The sequence below is a fragment of the Nakaseomyces bracarensis genome, assembly GCF_045282275.1.
Source record: "Nakaseomyces bracarensis strain CBM3 chromosome Unknown Scaff4_1, whole genome shotgun sequence".
NCBI lineage: Eukaryota > Fungi > Ascomycota > Saccharomycetes > Saccharomycetales > Saccharomycetaceae > Nakaseomyces > Nakaseomyces bracarensis.
The window spans coordinates 340592-359426 of record NW_027263964.1 but is presented as its reverse complement, the minus strand read 5'-3'; the positions used below and the strand labels follow the sequence as shown (position 1 = coordinate 359426).

The 18835-nt window shown below is 37.1% G+C and overlaps 5 protein-coding genes across 5 annotated transcripts; all 5 read left to right on the top strand.

The window, feature by feature from the left end:
- Positions 1–397: 397 nt before the first annotated feature.
- Positions 398–2659, top strand: RNJ42_00807 (uncharacterized protein; the record flags this gene model as incomplete). Its single annotated transcript, XM_071050977.1, has 1 exon — positions 398–2659. The coding sequence occupies one exon, from the start codon at positions 398–400 to the stop codon at positions 2657–2659; it is 2262 nt and encodes a 753-aa protein (XP_070908189.1).
- A 557-nt stretch (positions 2660–3216) lies between these two features.
- On the top strand, positions 3217–6030 carry SFB3 (Sfb3p; the record flags this gene model as incomplete). The annotated part of the gene is made up of 1 exon (XM_071050976.1): positions 3217–6030. One exon carries the CDS (start codon positions 3217–3219, stop codon positions 6028–6030), a length of 2814 nt encoding a protein of 937 aa, XP_070908188.1.
- A 1843-nt stretch (positions 6031–7873) lies between these two features.
- Positions 7874–9634, top strand: RNJ42_00805 (sugar porter family MFS transporter; the record flags this gene model as incomplete). Its single annotated transcript, XM_071050975.1, has 1 exon — positions 7874–9634. The coding sequence occupies one exon, from the start codon at positions 7874–7876 to the stop codon at positions 9632–9634; it is 1761 nt and encodes a 586-aa protein (XP_070908187.1).
- Positions 9635–11182: 1548 nt separating this feature from the next.
- Positions 11183–12871, top strand: RNJ42_00804 (sugar porter family MFS transporter; the record flags this gene model as incomplete). Its single annotated transcript, XM_071050974.1, has 1 exon — positions 11183–12871. One exon carries the CDS (start codon positions 11183–11185, stop codon positions 12869–12871), a length of 1689 nt encoding a protein of 562 aa, XP_070908186.1.
- A 3982-nt stretch (positions 12872–16853) lies between these two features.
- Positions 16854–18548, top strand: RNJ42_00803 (sugar porter family MFS transporter; the record flags this gene model as incomplete). Its single annotated transcript, XM_071050973.1, has 1 exon — positions 16854–18548. The coding sequence occupies one exon, from the start codon at positions 16854–16856 to the stop codon at positions 18546–18548; it is 1695 nt and encodes a 564-aa protein (XP_070908185.1).
- Positions 18549–18835: the final 287 nt, after the last annotated feature.

Here is an 18835-nt window from a genome sequence, read left to right as displayed (position 1 = left end):
TTTTGGAACGATAAATATTCAAGCAATTATAGTTATAGACAAATGACTGTTACAACTCACCTCCTATACCATTACACCGTTACGTTGAGCACCACAACCACAACCACAAAGGCCCTAAGCCATCTTCATTCAGCATTGCTTTGGGCTTAACAGTAACTATAAATGCATACGATCGCTCAGAAAGCGGCGCAGTGAATTGGACGCACGGCTTTTGCGTCCTTTATTTAGCAAGAACCCCTAAAATTGGTGCGGGTAGTTCTAAGAAACCCTTTTTTTTAATTGTGAGATTCATTGTGTATTGCGGGTGTTTCTGAGGGTACCAATAATATCGATGAGCATTTGTGGGCTCATCGAGTTCATATTAATATAAAAAGGACTTAATAGGAAGAGGACTAATATGAACATCTACTCATCTCTGAAGATAGTAGGACATCGGAACAAGACTGAGATGTTGTTTAGCTTGTTTTTGGTTGCTGCTGCGTATGGGTTTGAGCCCAATGTTACTAAGTTTAACAGTACGTTAGACTCTGAAGTTGCGTTCTTTGGGAACACATCTAATCTGTTGCTGTTGAATCGGGCGTTGTCGTTCTCTAGTGACTTCGGTAAGGACTGGAAGGTGCTATACAATACTACCAATAACAGGAACAAGACCAGGGATTATGATAACGACTTTAACGATGACGATAACGATGATATTAATGTTTTTATTGATTATAACTACGAGAGTAAGAGGGCCTTCTACTCTACTAACAATACGCTGTACACTACGAACAATAGTGGTTTGAACTGGACTGCCACTAAGATAAGTGAGTTGTCCTCGTCTGCAGCGTTGAGTCGTATAGGTTCGAACCCGTTCAATATGAGTCTAGTGCTTGCCAAGTTCTCAGAGGTGAATGATGATGGCATCTATTTCGGTAGACAGTTCATCTCTAAGGACAATGGTTCTACGTTTAATGAGATTAAAGTTACCAACAGCAGTTTTGGTGGCAAGAATGTTAACTTGTCCGCGGGTTATGATTTGACCTGTAACTTCCTGGCGGTGAATAAGAGGTCATCGTTTGTCAACGACACGCAGAATATTACATGTTACTTGTTGCCTATCGATGAACGTCAGAACACTACTGTTTTCTACTCAAATGACCTAGGTAAGACGCTGAAGAGGGTCAATATCTCAACAAGTGGTTTTATTTTTGATACTTTCACTACGGAGTCATACGTGGCTATCAGGGCTCTGAATATCTCTAGTTTTGATTTCGGTATTGGTCCTGAAGACGGCGATGACAACAACGGCACAGTTGAGAAGTACAGAAAACTATTCAAGAGAGATGATAACGATAATGATAATGACAACGACAATGATAATGACAATGACAACGAGGATGATGACGATGAAGATGACGATTATGAAGGTTTTGGTTTATTGTATGGTGATAATGCACCAAACATTTTCTTATATATCTCAACTGATGGTGTAAACTTTGAAGCTGCCACGACTCCTTCGAAACTCTATGGCTTCGAAGAAATCAAGGAGGTATTCGATAAGAGGCTTGTTATCCCTATTGATACTTCTTTAACAAACAACAGGAACCTAACTAACAGTACTGTGTTTTTCATGTCAGATTCCAAGGGCTTGAACTTCTCAATTGTTAAGGTCAGTGACAAGAGATCTTATGGAGTAAAGTTGTTTACATTTGATGACATTAACGGTACCATCATTGCTTCTTCTGAGGAGGATTCTCCTAATCACATTACCAGAATCTCTACAGATAACGCCAAAACCTGGAATGATGTGAAGTTGAATGATTCTGACCACGCCAGTAACTACACCTGTGATGTTAAGAACGGTAAGTGTAAATTGTACATTACCGATATATTATCGCACAGTAAAACCGGTATCGTCGTTGCTAAGGGTTACTTTGGAAATGTCAGCTCAACTGATGATGATGAGAAGAACGATGATCTAGCTAAAAGAGATGATAAAAAAGAAGGTAAAGATGACAAGAATGATCACAATAATGATGACGATGATGATGATGATGATAACGACAACAATGACAACAATAACAATAACAATAACAATAACAATAACAATAACAATAATAATAATAATAATAACAATAATGATGATGATGACGATGATGACGATGATGACGATGATGACGATGATTTCGAAGATGACGAGGCAATTTTCATTTCTCATGATGCAGGTTATAGTTGGAGATTGTTGTTAGGTTACGATGCCCATGTTGCCCTTGGTAACTTCGGTAACATCATTGTAGCTGAAGGTAATACTTCATCGAATGGAACTGTTAACCAAATTTTGTATTCACTAGATCAAGGTGCCACATGGTCGAATATCTCACTAAGCGACCCATTAAGAGACTTGGACGTTTTAGGCTCTACCTCGGACAATTCTGGACTGGGTTTCATTGTGTCTGGGTACAGAGTCAACAGAAGACCAGTTCTCAACCTTTTCCAAGCTCTAGACTTCTCTGGCGCTTTTGACGGGAAGATTTGCAACAGCTCCCAACTTGAGATATTCTCCTTAAACAATGGGTCCTGTTTAAACGGCTCCCGCTATAACATAACCAGAAGAAGGCCAACTGCCTCATGCTTGGTGAACATCACCAACACTACTTGGAATATCAGCTCATGCTAAAAAAATAATAAACGTTTATCAAATAACAATAACACTAAAAAGAGAGTGAATAAAAATTCTCACCAGGTTCTTTTATGTCTTCTAGATTCCTAGCTGTTGTTTTCTATTGAGCTATATCTAGATAAGTTCGTTTTTATAATGTCCTATATTCTTCTATACTTCCTATAATTGGATCAAACATATTTCGTGGCAACATATTGGCCCATATCATATACCTTCAATCAATATTGATGTATATTGATATATGTTGATAATATATTAATGCATTTTGGTAATATATTGATAATATATCGTGATGATAATATATAAATTGGAAATATGTATCATCTTTGACGTGTTAAACGTGACAGGTGTCCCTGCTGGAAAAAAAAGCCGGAACGAGCATTCGATGACGATCATTTTGAAAGTTATAAGAAATACGTGTTCATGGTTAGAATATAGTGATTTGCAATTAGTACCTTTTGGTCGAGGGCTTCACAAAGTTGAGAGGCAATTGGGACTTGGTATCTGTTTGTTGACTGCAAGAAAGCTGAAAGGAGTTAAAAATATATTTGATAATGTCTCAGGATATTGTGGCTTCTGTTTCTGACTTGTCGTTGGACAATGCTGAGCCTGAGGTGAGGAGGAGTGCGAAGAGCAAGAGGCCTACGAGGGCGTTTCATTCTTTTGCGGGCAATGCTGCGCAGGCCTCGCCAACCACCAATATGTATGCTTTCCAGGCGAACTATCAGACCCCTAAGATGAATGACAATGCCGGTGTGTTTACTCCTAAGAATTTCAATGGTTCGAAACTGGCGTCGCCTGCACCTATGGCATCGCCTGGTCCATTTGGTATGCCTATGTCTCCAGCACCAGTCGGTTCCCCTAGGCTTTATGGTGCGGATTACGGTAATCCTAATGCGGCGCCTGACAGTACTTCTTCTTATATAATCCCTAGCCACAGGTGGGAAGAGCAGAATCTATTTTTGACAAAGGCGTACGATGCTGTGAGGGATGTAGTCCCACCGCTTCCTACCACACAGTACTACGCTAGCGATAACGGTATATGTGATCCAAGACTAATGCAGTTGTCGATGAACATGATCCCCAGTGATCAGCACATCAGATCTGCGACGAAACTTCCTCTCGGTGTTACAATTCAGCCTTTTGCCACAACTATTCCAAATGAGGTACCTTCCTCTGGTGAGATTAATGGTGGGGAGCAACAGGTTCAGGGCAGCGCTGAAGGCCCAATGAGATGTAAGAGGTGTCGTTGCTACATAAACCCGAAATTTCAGTTTACTTACGACTCTAAGGCTGTTTGTAACATCTGTCAAATTAAACAACAAGCTCCATACGATTACTCCAGTGCTATAGGACCCAACGGACAGAGAACTGACGCGGAGATAAGACCAGAACTATCTAGAGGTGCTGTTGACTTCATTGTTCCTATGACTTACAACCGCTTGCCTGAGAAGGCAACGCGCCCATTACACTACGTGTTTTTGATTGACGTCTCTACTCTGGCTAATGAAAATGGGAGCTCTTTAGCAGTTGTCGATGGTATCAGGAGCTCTATTGACTACATCATTGAGAATCAACCTAAATGTAAAGTCGCTATTATAGCTTATGACAACAAACTGAAGTTTTTCAACTTAAAGCCAGAGTTGGAAACCGCTCAGGAGTATGATGTCAATGAATTGGATGATGTCTTTTTACCATTTTACCAGGGACTGTTTGTTAACCCAAGTGAATCAAAGCATGTCATCGATGACACTTTAAATAGACTCTCTTCTTTTATTACAAATGACAAATATTACCATGTCCCACAAGTTTGTTTCGGTTCTGCTGTGCAGGCTGCTGAACTTGCATTGGAGACTTTCACTGAAGGTGAGGGTGGTAAAATCATTTGCTCTCTAAACTCCCTCCCAACAGTTGGTAATGGTAACTTGTATTTAAGAAAGGACAATGCCCACTTACATCATATAAAATGTGATAACGATTTCTACAAGAAATTGACGAGCGATTTGATGACTAAATATATTGCAATTGATCTCTTTGTTACTAGCGGTGGGTTTGTTGATATGGCTAATGTTGGTCACCCAACTTTGGCCACTCATGGATCCTTAAAATATTATCCACATTTCGTCCAACAAAATGATGAATTTAAATTGGTTAATGATATGGTCTCTACGATCGCTAATACTGTTGGTTATCAAGGTATTCTAAAATTACGTTGTTCTACTGGGTTAGCTGTTGATATGTATTATAACGAGGCTACTGGTTACAGTGATAGAGATGTAACTTTGCCAATTCTTACAAAAGACACTACCATTGATGTTTTATTAAAGTATCAAGAAAAGTTGAAATCAGGGACAAGTATGAGTTTCCAAGCGGCTTTATTATATACCGACGTTCATGGTGTTAGAAAAGTGCGCTCATTGAACTCCAGTGCCCTAGTTTCTAGTAACGTTCGCGAGATTTTCAAGCGTGTGAATCAAAATAGTGTACTAAGAATAATGATCAAGGATGTCATCAGAACCTTAGGTGATTGTGACTTCCCTAAAATCAGAAAGTCCATTGATAATAAATTGGTGGATATATTAACACAATATAGAGGCCTAGTCAGTGGTAATAGCTCCTCACAATTGGTGTTACCTGAGTCTCTAAAAACTCTACCATCTTATATGCTAAGTTTCCAAAAGCAAGACTTGATGGTACCAAATCAACAAAGTACCAGAGGTAATGACAGAATGTATGATCTGATAAGGTACCAAAGTATGAGCCCTGCTGAATTGCTGTACAAGTTGTATCCACAGATCGTTCCACTGCATGTATTGTTGGAGGAGCAGGATTTATCATTTTACGACGCCAATGATAAACTACTTCAAGTTGAGAAAAGTTCATTGGAAGAGGTATCCGTTAGGAATATGCATGCTAATTTTACAGACGGTGGTTGTTATTTGATTTTTAACGGTGATCGCATTTTCTTATGGTTCAACCCTCACACGAATAGACTACTAATCCAAGATCTTTTGGGTATTGACCCTGACTTCCCAATCAACCAGATCACTTTGTTCGGCGGTGTCTTGCCAGAGACCAGCACCGAAATAAACGGCAAAGTGTTGAACCTCATCAAGTACTGGGGGCAAATGGTCAACAAGACTACTCTGCCAGTTATACCACTAAGGCCTAACATTGACCAGTACTACAGTTACGTAATGGGTCACATCTTATGTGAAGACAAGTCCATCAACATGGTCGAGAGCGGGGATAACTACATCTTGAGTCTGCACAGGCAAATTCAAGAAAAGATTAAGAAAGAAGATTACATTAAAATCTCAAACAAGAGCCAAAACGATGACATCCACCAAAAGTTTGTACAATTTTGAAGTCATTGATACGATTTGTCACTTAAATAAAATAGTTGTAATTCTTTTTTTTTTTTCTACGCATTAAATGTGAAAAATATATATTTATTTGTAATTAAAATAAAAAATAAAAAAATTAGACAATATTAATGCTCAACTTAATTTTTACTCCGTGCCTAGTGTATCGTCCTACATCTTTCAATATTTGTCAGAGTTTAATTTACATATACATGTGCCTAATACTGTATATCACGGTAGAACTACCTAAACATTAATTTAAGTACCAGTAAAACAAATAAGAAATAACAAGCCGGGTAACTAAAAATCCTTTCCTTCCCGTCCGCAATTTTTGCCGTTTTTTACGGAGTGCTCTACACAGTTTTCTAAGAGCTAGTGACATATATCTACGGGAAATTCTCAGTTATAGTTGTTATTTTGCTCTTTTATATTTTCCTGGACGTCGCGTGACGTTGTTTTTATTGCTTTTTTCCCCATTATAACCCGCACCAAAAAAAAGTGCCCTGAGTATTTTGTTATTTCGTACGTTTCTCTGCGGCAATCTCTGAGAAAAATTTTGGAAATACAAAATGAAGGAGGTTCCCGGAAAAATTATTTTCCATCACTTAATTAAACGATTTTTTCTTCCGTTGTACAAAGGTTTCTAACCCGGGACAGCAATGCAGGTCCTTATAAGAGATAAACTTTTCACTTTCTTTCTTTTTTTCATCTGTCGGGCCCTTAAATCCGTCTGAATAGATAACATAGAATAACCAAACATGGTTAGGGGAAGTTCGATAACTCGTATAAGGTAGAGGTTATGAGATATACATAGGTACTATTGGCATACGCATCACATCCTTGGTGTAAAGATAGTGCTCTATACACGTACCACATATCATTTACAGCTAACGGCCCATGCAGGTCGGCTAGTAATCGAAATAAAAAATGGGGACTATATGTATCTTTGTTTGACCCTTAAATTGGCTGTCCTTGACCCTTACTACTTGCCATTTGTCTTGACCCCTACCCTCTTCATCTTAATTTCAGTTCAATAATAAAAAGAAAAAGAAACTACTAGGAAAGATGATGGATTAGAAAAAATTATCATATGAGTGAAATGTAGTGTTACAGTGCCATTGTGAAAAGGCTATAAATCTTAATGGTACTTGTTCTTTTTTCTAAAAGTTCGTTTCTATAGTGATTTCAGCCTTTCAATTATATCACCAATGAATATCTTAGCATGGTGTTCTAGAAACTAATCTCATGTATTTTTGTGCCTTATTCCCTTTAAGTAGATAACATGTACCATTTACCATTAGCGACCCTTTATTTTTTTAAAAGTATAATAGCGGAGTTTTTTAAATAGCATAGAATGGCAATCTCTATTTTAATTAATATTTTACTCCGTGTAACCGTGGAATACGTCAATAAAGGTAAACTTTCGAATACATACAGTAAAATGGGGAAGAAGTTGTATATTTTTTATTTTTAATTTAAGGATACATTTGTCGTCATTAATAAAATGTTCGTGGCTATATACAGCCGCCATTCTTAAGCAAAGCACCTCTCCTCTTAATTTACCAATATACCAGCTACGAATTTTCTACTCTATAGTAATGTAAACTATCTTTTATTAGCTTTTATGGGGGCGCAGATATGTGGAGTAAAATATGTATTCTCTATCCATATAAAAGGAGGATATTCACATAACTCTCTATCTTTCACTTGCTTACTTCCAAACATGATTGTACATTTACAGTGATAGTAATTAAAATTTTTATAGGAAACTAACGTCATATATTAAAACTTAAATTAAGAGATTTAATATTTACAACAAATTAAATTTTATAAGCACATAACAAAAATGTCTTATATCGATCCTGAACAAAATAGGAATGCAGCGCAATATACTGCAGGTGCGCAATATACTGCAGGGTCCGATGATTTATCTAAATCGGGAACTGACTCTGGTTATGAAGCTTCAGGTATGAAGCATGTCAGAACTGACAGCATGGCCAGTACTGCCCACAAGGAAGAGTTGGACGAGCTTAACAGAGAAGCCGCAATACAGATGGAAAACAAGAGCAAATCTGATTTGATTTTTGTTTCTTTATGTTGTATCATGGTGGCTTTTGGTGGTTTTGTGTTTGGCTGGGATACTGGTACGATTTCTGGTTTTGTTAATCAGACAGATTATATTCGTAGATTCGGTCAACAAAGAGCTAATGGGACATATTACCTCTCAAATGTGAGGACTGGTCTACTAGTTGCTATTTTTAACATTGGATGTGCTATTGGTGGTATAACTCTATCTAAACTAGGTGACTTGTGGGGGAGAAGATTAGGCTTGGTTACAGTTGTTGTCATTTACGCTGTTGGTATTGTTATTCAAATCGCATCTATTGATAAGTGGTACCAATATTTTATTGGTAGAATTATTTCTGGTTTGGGTGTAGGAGGAATTGCAGTGCTTTCTCCTATGCTTATTAGTGAGGTTGCCCCAAAACAATTAAGAGGTACTTTAGTGTCTGTTTATCAATTGATGATTACAGGAGGTATCTTCTTGGGTTACTGTACTAACTTCGGTACTAAGAACTACTCTAATTCTGTCCAATGGAGAGTTCCATTGGGTTTGTGTTTCGCCTGGGCCATCTTTATGATTGTCGGTGTTATGTCAGTGCCCGAGTCCCCAAGATACTTGGTTGAGGTCGGAAAGATTGAAGAGGCTAAGCGCTCACTAGCTAGAGCGAACAAGACAACTGTAGATGCTCCATTAGTGTTGGTTGAGTTGGATAAATATCAAGCAGCAGTGGAGGCAGAACGTTTAGCAGGCTCCGCAAATTGGACCGAGCTGGTAACTGGTAAGCCAGCCATGTTTAGACGTACAATAATGGGTATGATGATTCAATCTCTGCAGCAGCTAACAGGTGACAATTACTTCTTCTACTATGGTACCACCATTTTCAAGGCTGTCGGTTTGGATGATTCTTTCGAGACATCTATTGTCCTTGGTGTGGTTAATTTTGTTTCTACATTCTTTGCATTATATACGGTCGATCACTTCGGTCGTCGTAAATGTTTGATGTGGGGTTGTGTCGGTATGGTTTGCTGTTACGTTGTCTACGCATCTGTTGGTGTAACTAGACTATGGCCAAACGGAGAAGGTAACGGTTCCTCCAAGGGTGCTGGTAACTGTATGATTGTCTTCGCTTGCTTCTATATTTTCTGCTTCGCTACAACCTGGGCACCAATCGCCTACGTTATTGTGTCTGAGTCGTACCCATTGAGAGTTCGTGGTAAGGCCATTTCAATTGCAAATGCTTGTAACTGGATATGGGGTTTCTTAATTGCCTTTTTCACTCCATTTATTACTTCAGCAATTAATTTCTACTACGGATACGTTTTCATGGGTTGTATGGTCTTCGCATACTTCTATGTGTTCTTCTTTGTTCCAGAGACTAAGGGCCTAACCTTGGAAGAAGTCAACCAAATGTATGATGAGGGTGTTTTACCATGGAAGTCCTCTAATTGGGTCCCCCCTGAGAGGAGAGGCGTCGACTACGACCTTGATGCTTTTGCACATGATGACAAACCATGGTACAAAAGAATATATTCAAGGAATTAGATTTGACATGCTTTCATTTTGAACTAATTCCAACTCCTTTCAATTAATGCATCGCATTTGTTTTTGAAATTCCACAATTAAAGATCTCAAAATCTAATAAACGTCAGAAATACACACCTTTTTTTTTTTTTTAATAATATCTCTCATTAGTATCATTTAATTATTTCTCTTAGTGTTTAATTTCTATTTTTAATAGTTTACTACATTTTATTTTCATTAATATAATAATAACATTAATTTCTAACAATCAACTCATGTCTTTCAATGTAGCAGAAAAGCAGAAAATTGTTAACTCATTATTGGTACCAACTGGTATATAGGAGTTAATCCTAAACAATGTCCCAACCAGACAACAGGAGGTCCTATCACTTTAGGTTTTATTTATTAGCGCTAAAAAGGAGGTTATCTCCCCTGAATTCTTCTCCTTGTCTCAAATCCTTATAGCTTAGCGAAGGATGGCTAGACAGGAATATGGGGATCAGTTGAGACAAACACTCTGGCAATCAAATGAGATCCATAATGAATTAGATAGAGTAGAGTTTGCCCCATCTCTCCATCTTAAGTGATTCTATATCATACATATTTTTTCCTTGTGCAAATCACACTGGGTAGATTAATTTCGAAGAATATTGAATTATTAGTTCTTACCTCTTCAATAGTAACTTTGACACCCAAATGAACACACACATCGATACCCACACACACAAACATACATTGTTCATCACAGCAAAGAATATCTTTACTTGGGTAAGCAGAAGTTGTGAACATCACGAGAAGACAAATAGGAAAATAGTCCCTCTCTTATGGACAAGTTGTTAAATAACTTAGTGAATACCGTATACTTTAAATGTTATTGCTCACACAAGTTTTTCCGATGACGTAAAATGGACTTGTACGTCATTGGGTCAAAATGGAACTTAAAATCTCGCACAATCGCGGAAAAACCCAGTAAGATATTCCGTGGGAACTCCGCAAAAAACGCGCAAGGGCGTTTTTATGGGAAAAGTTTTTCAAAAAAAAGAAAGAAATTTTTTTGATCGAGATCCGGATATTTTTCGGAAAAACTCAGAAAAATGGCGTACAAAGCTCGGAAAAACTCAACATCACTTTAACATGGAAACATACAAAGAGCATATAGAGGTGCCTATGTTTTATAGTAATATCTCTTATAGTGCACTTATCTCCTTTTTTTTTTTTATTTCTTCATTTTAATTGATGCCTATAACAATACTTCTTGTTGATGGTGGATGTAAATAACGCGTTTACACTCTAACATTGCGCAGAAACTTCAATTGTAAACGGATCACAAGTTGAGGTGGTAAGACACTTCCTACCGAGCCGAGGCTATTTGTAATGTCTTATCATAATAAAAAATCTCGAAGACTTGATGGAAAATATTTTTCCTGGAGTATATAAACCAGTTAGTTTTCCCCCAGTTGAATTTTTCTCTCTCCATTTTAATAATTTTTAATGGGGTTTGATTAATCCCCATAAATTTTGATACATTCCCCAGAAAATTCAAATAACTTTAATACATCAAAGTCAAACATGAATTCACAACCGGATCTGATAAGTCCACAAAAATCGTCGTCTTCTAATGAAGTCGAATCTAACGAATCTAAATACCTAAACCAAGTAGGCAAACAAGATCTTGCTGAAGAGTTTGTACAGTCTGAATTAATCGAGGCTCCAAATGGTAAGGGTGCATATGTTGGTGTTGTTATCAGTTGTTTCTGTGTCGCTTTCGGTGGTTTCGTTTTTGGTTGGGATACTGGTACTATTTCTGGTTTCGTCGCTCAAACAGATTTTCTAAGAAGATTTGGTCAAATCAGTGGTGAAGGTAAGCCATATTTATCTAAAGCCAGAACAGGTTTAATTGTTGCTATCTTTAATGTTGGTTGTGCAATCGGTGGTATTGTTCTATCTAAGTTGGGTGATACTAAAGGTCGTAAAGCCGGTCTAGTGACCGTCGTTATTATCTACATTGTCGGTATTATTATCCAAATTGCCTCCATCAACAAGTGGTACCAATACTTCATCGGTAGAATTATCTCCGGTTTGGGTGTTGGTGGTATTTCTGTCTTATCCCCTATGTTGATTTCCGAAGTTGCTCCAAGTGAGCTAAGAGGTTCCTTAGTGTCTTGCTACCAACTGATGATCACCCTAGGTATCTTCTTGGGTTACTGTACCAATTTCGGTACTAAGAACTATGACAACTCAGTTCAATGGAGAGTTCCATTGGGTCTATGTTTCGCTTGGGCTTTATTCATGATCGGTGGTATGACTTTCGTTCCAGAATCTCCACGTTACTTGGTTGAATCGGGTCAAATCGAAGAGGCCAGAGGTTCTCTTTCAAGAATCAACAAGTGTCCACCTGATCATCCTTATGTTCAACAAGAATTGGACTTGATTCAAGCCAGTGTTGAAGAAGCCAGATCTGCTGGTTCAGCCTCTTGGGGTGAATTGGTTACTGGTAAGCCTGCTATGTTTAGACGTACTCTAATGGGTATTATGATTCAATCTCTACAACAATTGACTGGTGACAACTACTTCTTCTACTACGGTACCATTGTCTTCAAGGCCGTCGGTTTGGAAGACTCATTCGAAACATCTATTGTTTTTGGTGTTGTTAACTTCTTCTCCACTTGTTGCTCTCTATTAACCGTTGATCGTTTCGGTCGTCGTAACTGTCTATTGTGGGGTGCTGTCGGTATGGTTTGCTGTTACGTTGTCTATGCATCTGTCGGTGTTACTAGATTGTGGCCAAATGGTCAAGGTAACGGTTCCTCCAAGGGTGCTGGTAACTGTATGATTGTCTTCTCCTGTTTCTACATCTTCTGTTTCGCTACTACCTGGGCCCCAATCGCTTATGTTATTATCTCCGAGTCTTTCCCATTGAGAGTTAAGGCTAAGTGTATGTCTATTGCTACTGCTGCTAACTGGATGTGGGGTTTCTTGATTGCTTTCTTCACTCCATTTATCACTGGCGCTATTAACTTCTACTATGGTTATGTCTTTATGGGATGTATGGTCTTCGCATACTTCTATGTGTTCTTCTTTGTTTCTGAAACTAAGGGTTTGACCTTGGAAGAAGTCAATGAGATGTATGCTGAAGGTGTTTTACCATGGAAGTCTTCTAGCTGGGTCCCAGCTGCCAAGAGAGGTGCTGATTATGATGCTGACGCTTTGATGCATGATGACACTCCATGGTACAAGAGAGTTGTTGGTAGAGGTTAAACATTTTTGATTCATAGATTACTCCCCATCAAGAATATTTTTCTAACTTCTATTATTAATGCTATCTTTGAAGACCTGACGTCATGCAAAGGGAACAATAAAGCAGCTCAATCCATTTTTTTGTTCAATGCGACAACGATTTCACAACACTGAAATAAAATGAACCTATGCAAGGTGTGCTAATGGTGTTTTTATAAATGTTTTTCAACAAATTACCATCATTCCTGACTAATTCATTTTATTGATAAAATTCCCAAAATTTTTCATAAGCTTATAAAAAACTTGGCCTTCTCATATACAACAGCCAATTTTAAAGGACAAATAAAATTTTGCGCCATTTTCACTTTTATTTTTTTGTTTCTAACATATTCTATGTTTTCTAATGCTATATACTATTTTATAATTACATTTTTGACGATAAATAAATGATTTTTTCTCATCTTTACTATACTTTTTTCATCTTAAGTTATATTTGGTTGGGTGATGTTCAAGATAGAACTAATTCCCTCAGAAGTGAGGGAGAAGATGGTTTTGCTCTAAACAATAAATAACATAGGTGCGCCGTGCGATCTAAAGCAGATATCGTTACGTTGTTGCTGTTCCCCCGCCATTAATTTTTTTTATGATGCCTTATCAAATATTAACATTTTGACGTAATTTTTGTTACTTCTTTTCGGTTGTTATCGTAGACCCCACCATATTTACATGAATTCATACCCCTCGCTACCCCTTGATATCCAGTTGTTCATTAGTTCTTCTGCAAGATTACAAACTTTTGTAAATTATTATGAAATAAGAATCAAGAAAAAGGAAAGTAGTCGTGTCACTCTTAGTTTTTCCGAGGGAACATTATCTTTAATATGCAAAGAAACAAAAATAAAAAAAAGAAATAGAAATCAAAAATATTTCTAAAAAAAAATATAATTACTAATAAAAAATTTAATTGTTCCGGGGAAAGGAGGGGTACGCGACATAAGCATGGAAAAACTATCTCCTGATGAAAGGGGTGGGGTCAACACGGAAAAAAATATGGGGGCAACACGGAAAAAAATATGGGGGCAACACGGAAAAAATATGGGGTACACGGAATAATTCCTCGAATGTTTATTTCTGGTAAGGATCTAAGAAACTACGAGTATCTTTTACGTTTCTTATGCTTTAATTTTTTTCTTAGATTATGTCATATGCTGTATTTAGGCAAAAAAGTCCCTCACGTAATTTTCCGTTGCATACAACTCATAGGTCTGGAGGAACAATTTGCGATAGATGTAAAAAGCAGATTACAAGTAAAAAATTAAGAATCAACAAAAATATTTTAGAAAAGAGAACATAAAAAAAAGAAATACAACCGTGCTTCCCCAGGTTCTATTCACTATTCTTTTTTTAGCGCCAGTTTTATGATAGATAGTTTACTTTGTCTATATCAAATATTTTGTTAGTTACTTTTATCCGAGCTTTGAAGATAAAAATACAAAATAATACTATCATTAAAATTCAAATCAAAGATAACAAGCTGTCTCAAAACAAAAAGAACAAAAATACAAAAATTTTTTTTGATTCAATTTTACTTCTATGACATTTTAGAAATGACAAAAAACTATCATAAAAAAAACCACAATCAGACACCAAAGCTCTGAGGAGAATGAAATATCCTTGTTGCAACAAAGATGTGACAATGAAATCAAACCCCATGGGGTAAGTCTCCTTACTTTCCTTTTTTTACTTCATTTTTCTCATAGATATGCTCGGAATAATAGAAAAAAAATAGACGTGGGGAAATGGATTATTTAGTAGCTTTTTTATTTTTTTTTTTATTTTTATTTTGAACACTTAAGAGTTACGTAGATTTGTTTCTATATACACTGGATCGGTTTTTGCTCTTGAATCCGTTTCTTTATTTTCTTTCTTATTTTATTTTATCTTATTGCTTTTAGTCCCTTGTTTTGCTCGGATCCGCTGGCCCTGCATCGGTTGAACGCGGTTTATGTAAAAATAAAGAAAAAAGTAGGGTTAGGCAAAATAAAAAATCAATGTTCCTTTGTTCACACCCCCGGTTTTTTTTTTATTTCTATTTTATTTTCATCGTAATTTCTTTTTAATTACTTAGAAGCCTGTTGACGACAGTATGCTATAGATCTAACACGTAAAAGTTCAAAGAAAATATTTTTTTTCCTGGAATTGTTCCGGATATGTTGTACACAATAGCTCTCTTAGTTTCTTCTTACCTTTCATCATTATTAGATAATTTAGCCCCCTATTGGCTAGTTCCTCGGTTAGAGGAGGGGCCTCTCTACGCCAAAAAAAATTGTTTTATTGAAGTTCTTTCAAATATGGCGGGGGTAAGGGTTTCGGTTCTAAATATGGAACAATAGCCACTTCTTCTTCTTCTTTTTTTTTTTTGCTCGTCATGAAACAGTAATGGGCAATTTTACTATTCCTTACTTTTTTCTTTAACTTATGGTTTTCTAGCTATTCACTGCCCCACACAGAATAAAGCACGGACAAAGTCTTATGGGTGTCTTGTTATTGTTTTTCCATTTCTGATACCAAAAATTAAAAAAAAAAGTGAAATTCAATGCGTCAGACCATCTTCCTGCAGTCACTTCTGACTCTCCCCATTTCTCTAGACTCCCTTCATCACTTACCAGTTGGACCCCCCTTTGTTCTGCTTGCTCTCTCTTTTCCCCCCGTAATTTTTCCGAGTCTGCTCCGTTGAGCCTGATTACCTCCTCCAATCCCTACGCTACTCTCTAATAGGGAGTTATCTTTCGCCTCATTATCAAAAGAAAAGTAACCCAAACCCAAAGAACACGACGTACAACGCTGAAAAAGTTTTCATCCATTCAGTATTTATAATGTATTGTTAATTATTTTTCCTAATTTTAGCTTAACGGGGGGCGGGGGGGCAAAAAAAATGGACAACGCAGAAAGCAACAGTCTGTAGTTTTTCCGTTGTCTCCATGCTCTACTGTAATATCTAGGGAACTCCAAAATACGTTTTCTTAGATTTTTTTTTCTTTAAAACCCTACTAATATTTCCGATGTACAACCAATCTCTGTAAATTCCAAATCGGGAAAAAAAAACAAATCCATGGGTACGGTTACTTTTCTTTTTGTCCATGAAAAAATTTTTTCCCCCCTCTTTTACACACCCCCACTTTTTTTTACGGGTTTCTAATTTAGAAAATCAGGGAAGTGTCCCTACGCTCATTGTTATCCGGAATAAATTATATTTTTTTCTTACGTTCTCTCTCAACCTTATCCATAAATCATTAGAGAAGGGGGGTGAAGAACAACCGAAAGATATTTAACAGAGGAAAAACTATTTTTCCACGAAGAAATATACGTACAAAGAGGTCTCACACCGGATTTATTCAACAAAAAAAAAATAAATTTTTTCATCTTGCTACTCGCTTTCTCGGATTTTCTCCATATTCTTTACTCCTTTGTTAGATTTTTCCGTATTTGAAGGAAAATCATTATTTAATAATTTTTCCGGGGGCGAGGGAGAAGGAGGGGGCGCTGGTTCATAATAAAGAAAATATGGGTATTTTGTACGTGTTATTCTCAGTTGAAAAGGAAAAGAAATGTTCCAGGGTCGAAGTAAAATGGTAATAAAGAAAGAACGGAAAAACTACCTTGAAAAAATTTGAAAAAAAAAAAGCATTTGGTTAGAATAGGCCCTAACAAGGCTAAGTTAAGCAGCAAGAATAAGAAAAAACTAATAATCAAAACATATGTGTTGACAACAACTTCTCTCCAGGTTAAAAAAATTTTTTTTATAATTTGAATTTGAATTTGATGGAATATTTCACAAAAAAAAAATATATAAATAGAGGACGTTTTACTTCAATTAAAATCATTTCAGAATGTTTCCAATTTATATTTTATTCTAATTCTATTTTATACATAAAAGAACATCAATCAATTTGATTAATACTAATCATATCAAATCAAAAGCTTAATATTAACTCATTTAGATATGCATTTCCCTCTATCTAAAAAGCAGGAAGAAACTCCAGACTTGGAGATTTCTCGTTCCGGCTCCAACCAAATGTCCACTGCTTCTCCATACGAGAACGACATCAACAAGTTGTCTGATGAACCTGAGGAACACTCCCCAGTCATTGACATTCCAAAGAAGCCAGCTTCCGCTTACGTTACCGTCTGTATCATGTGTCTGATGATTGCTTTCGGTGGTTTCGTTTTCGGTTGGGATACTGGTACCATTTCTGGTTTCGTCGCTCAAAAGGATTTCATTAGAAGAATTGGTCAAATCAGTGGTGAAGGTAAGCCATACTTGTCCAAGGTTAGAACTGGTTTGGTTGTCGCTATTTTCAACATCGGTTGTGCTATCGGTGGTGTTGCTTTCTCTAAGATTGGTGATATCTACGGTCGTAAATTGAGTTTGATTATGGTCGTCTGTGTTTACGTCGTCGGTATTGTCATTCAAATCGCTACTATCAACAAATGGTACCAATACTTCATCGGTAGAATTATCTCCGGTTTGGGTGTCGGTGGTATTGCCATTTACTCTCCTATGTTGATTTCCGAAGTCTCTCCAAAGCATCTAAGAGGTTCTTTGGTTTCTTGTTACCAACTTATGATTACCTGTGGTATTTTCTTGGGTTACTGTACTAACTACGGTACTAAGAACTACTCTAACTCTGTCCAATGGAGAGTTCCATTGGGTCTATGTTTCGCTTGGGCTATCTTCATGATCGGTGGTATGACTTTCGTTCCAGAATCTCCAAGATTTTTGATTGAAAAGGGTAGAGTTGAAGATGCTAAGAGATCTATTGCTTCTTCTAACAAGGTTTCCATTGAAGATCCAGCTGTTATGGTTGAAGTCGAAGCTCTAGAAAGTGCTGCTGAAGCTGAAAGATTGGCTGGTAACGCTTCTTGGGGTGAATTGTTCTCCACTAAGACTAAGGTTTTCCAACGTTTGATTATGGGTATGATGTTACAAACTTTGCAACAATTGACAGGTAACAACTACTTCTTCTACTACGGTACCATCGTTTTCAAGTCTGTCGGTTTGGAAGATTCTTTCCAAACATCTATTGTTATCGGTGTTGTTAACTTCTTCTCCACTTTCATTGGTATTTACATTGTCGGTAGATTCGGTCGTCGTACTTGTCTATTGTGGGGTGCTGCCAGTATGACTGCTTGTATGGTTGTCTTCGCTTCTGTCGGTGTCACTAGACTATGGCCTCATGGTCAAGGTAACGGTTCCTCCAAGGGTGCTGGTAACTGTATGATTGTCTTCACCTGTTTCTACATTTTCTGTTTCGCTACTACCTGGGCTCCTCTAGTCTTCGTCGTTAACTCCGAATCTTTCCCATTGAGAGTCAGAGCCAAGTGTATGTCTATCTCCCAAGGTTGTAACTGGATCTGGGGTTTCTTGATTGCTTTCTTCACTCCATTTATTACCAATGCCATTAACTTCTACTACGGTTACGTCTTCATGGGCTGTCTATGTTTCTCTTACTTCTACGTTTTCTTCGTTGTCCCAGAAACCAAGGGTTTGAGTTTGGAAGAAGTCAACACCATGTGGGAAGAAGGTGTCTTGCCATGGAAGTCCAGAAGCTGGGTTCCACCATCCAGAAGAGATGCTACTTACGATGCTGATGCTTTGATGCACGATGACAAGCCATGGTACAAGAGATTCTACTAAGTTAACTCTTAAATCTATGAGATGTTTTCGCTTAATTTAATTCAAAACTAATACTAATTCAAATTCCTCATTTAATTTTGACAACTTTCTTTTAAAATTGACAATATTTTTTTTTAACCTAATCTAAACTCGAGTTTCCGAGTGCCTGTCATTTTAAGAAGTTTATTTTTTTTATTATTCCTGTTTTTGTCAATGTTCCAACATTTTAACGATTTTTCATGAATACGAACTAATTAATACATTACAAGAAGGCTACAATAATCTTTATTTTATTTTACTCTCTGTAT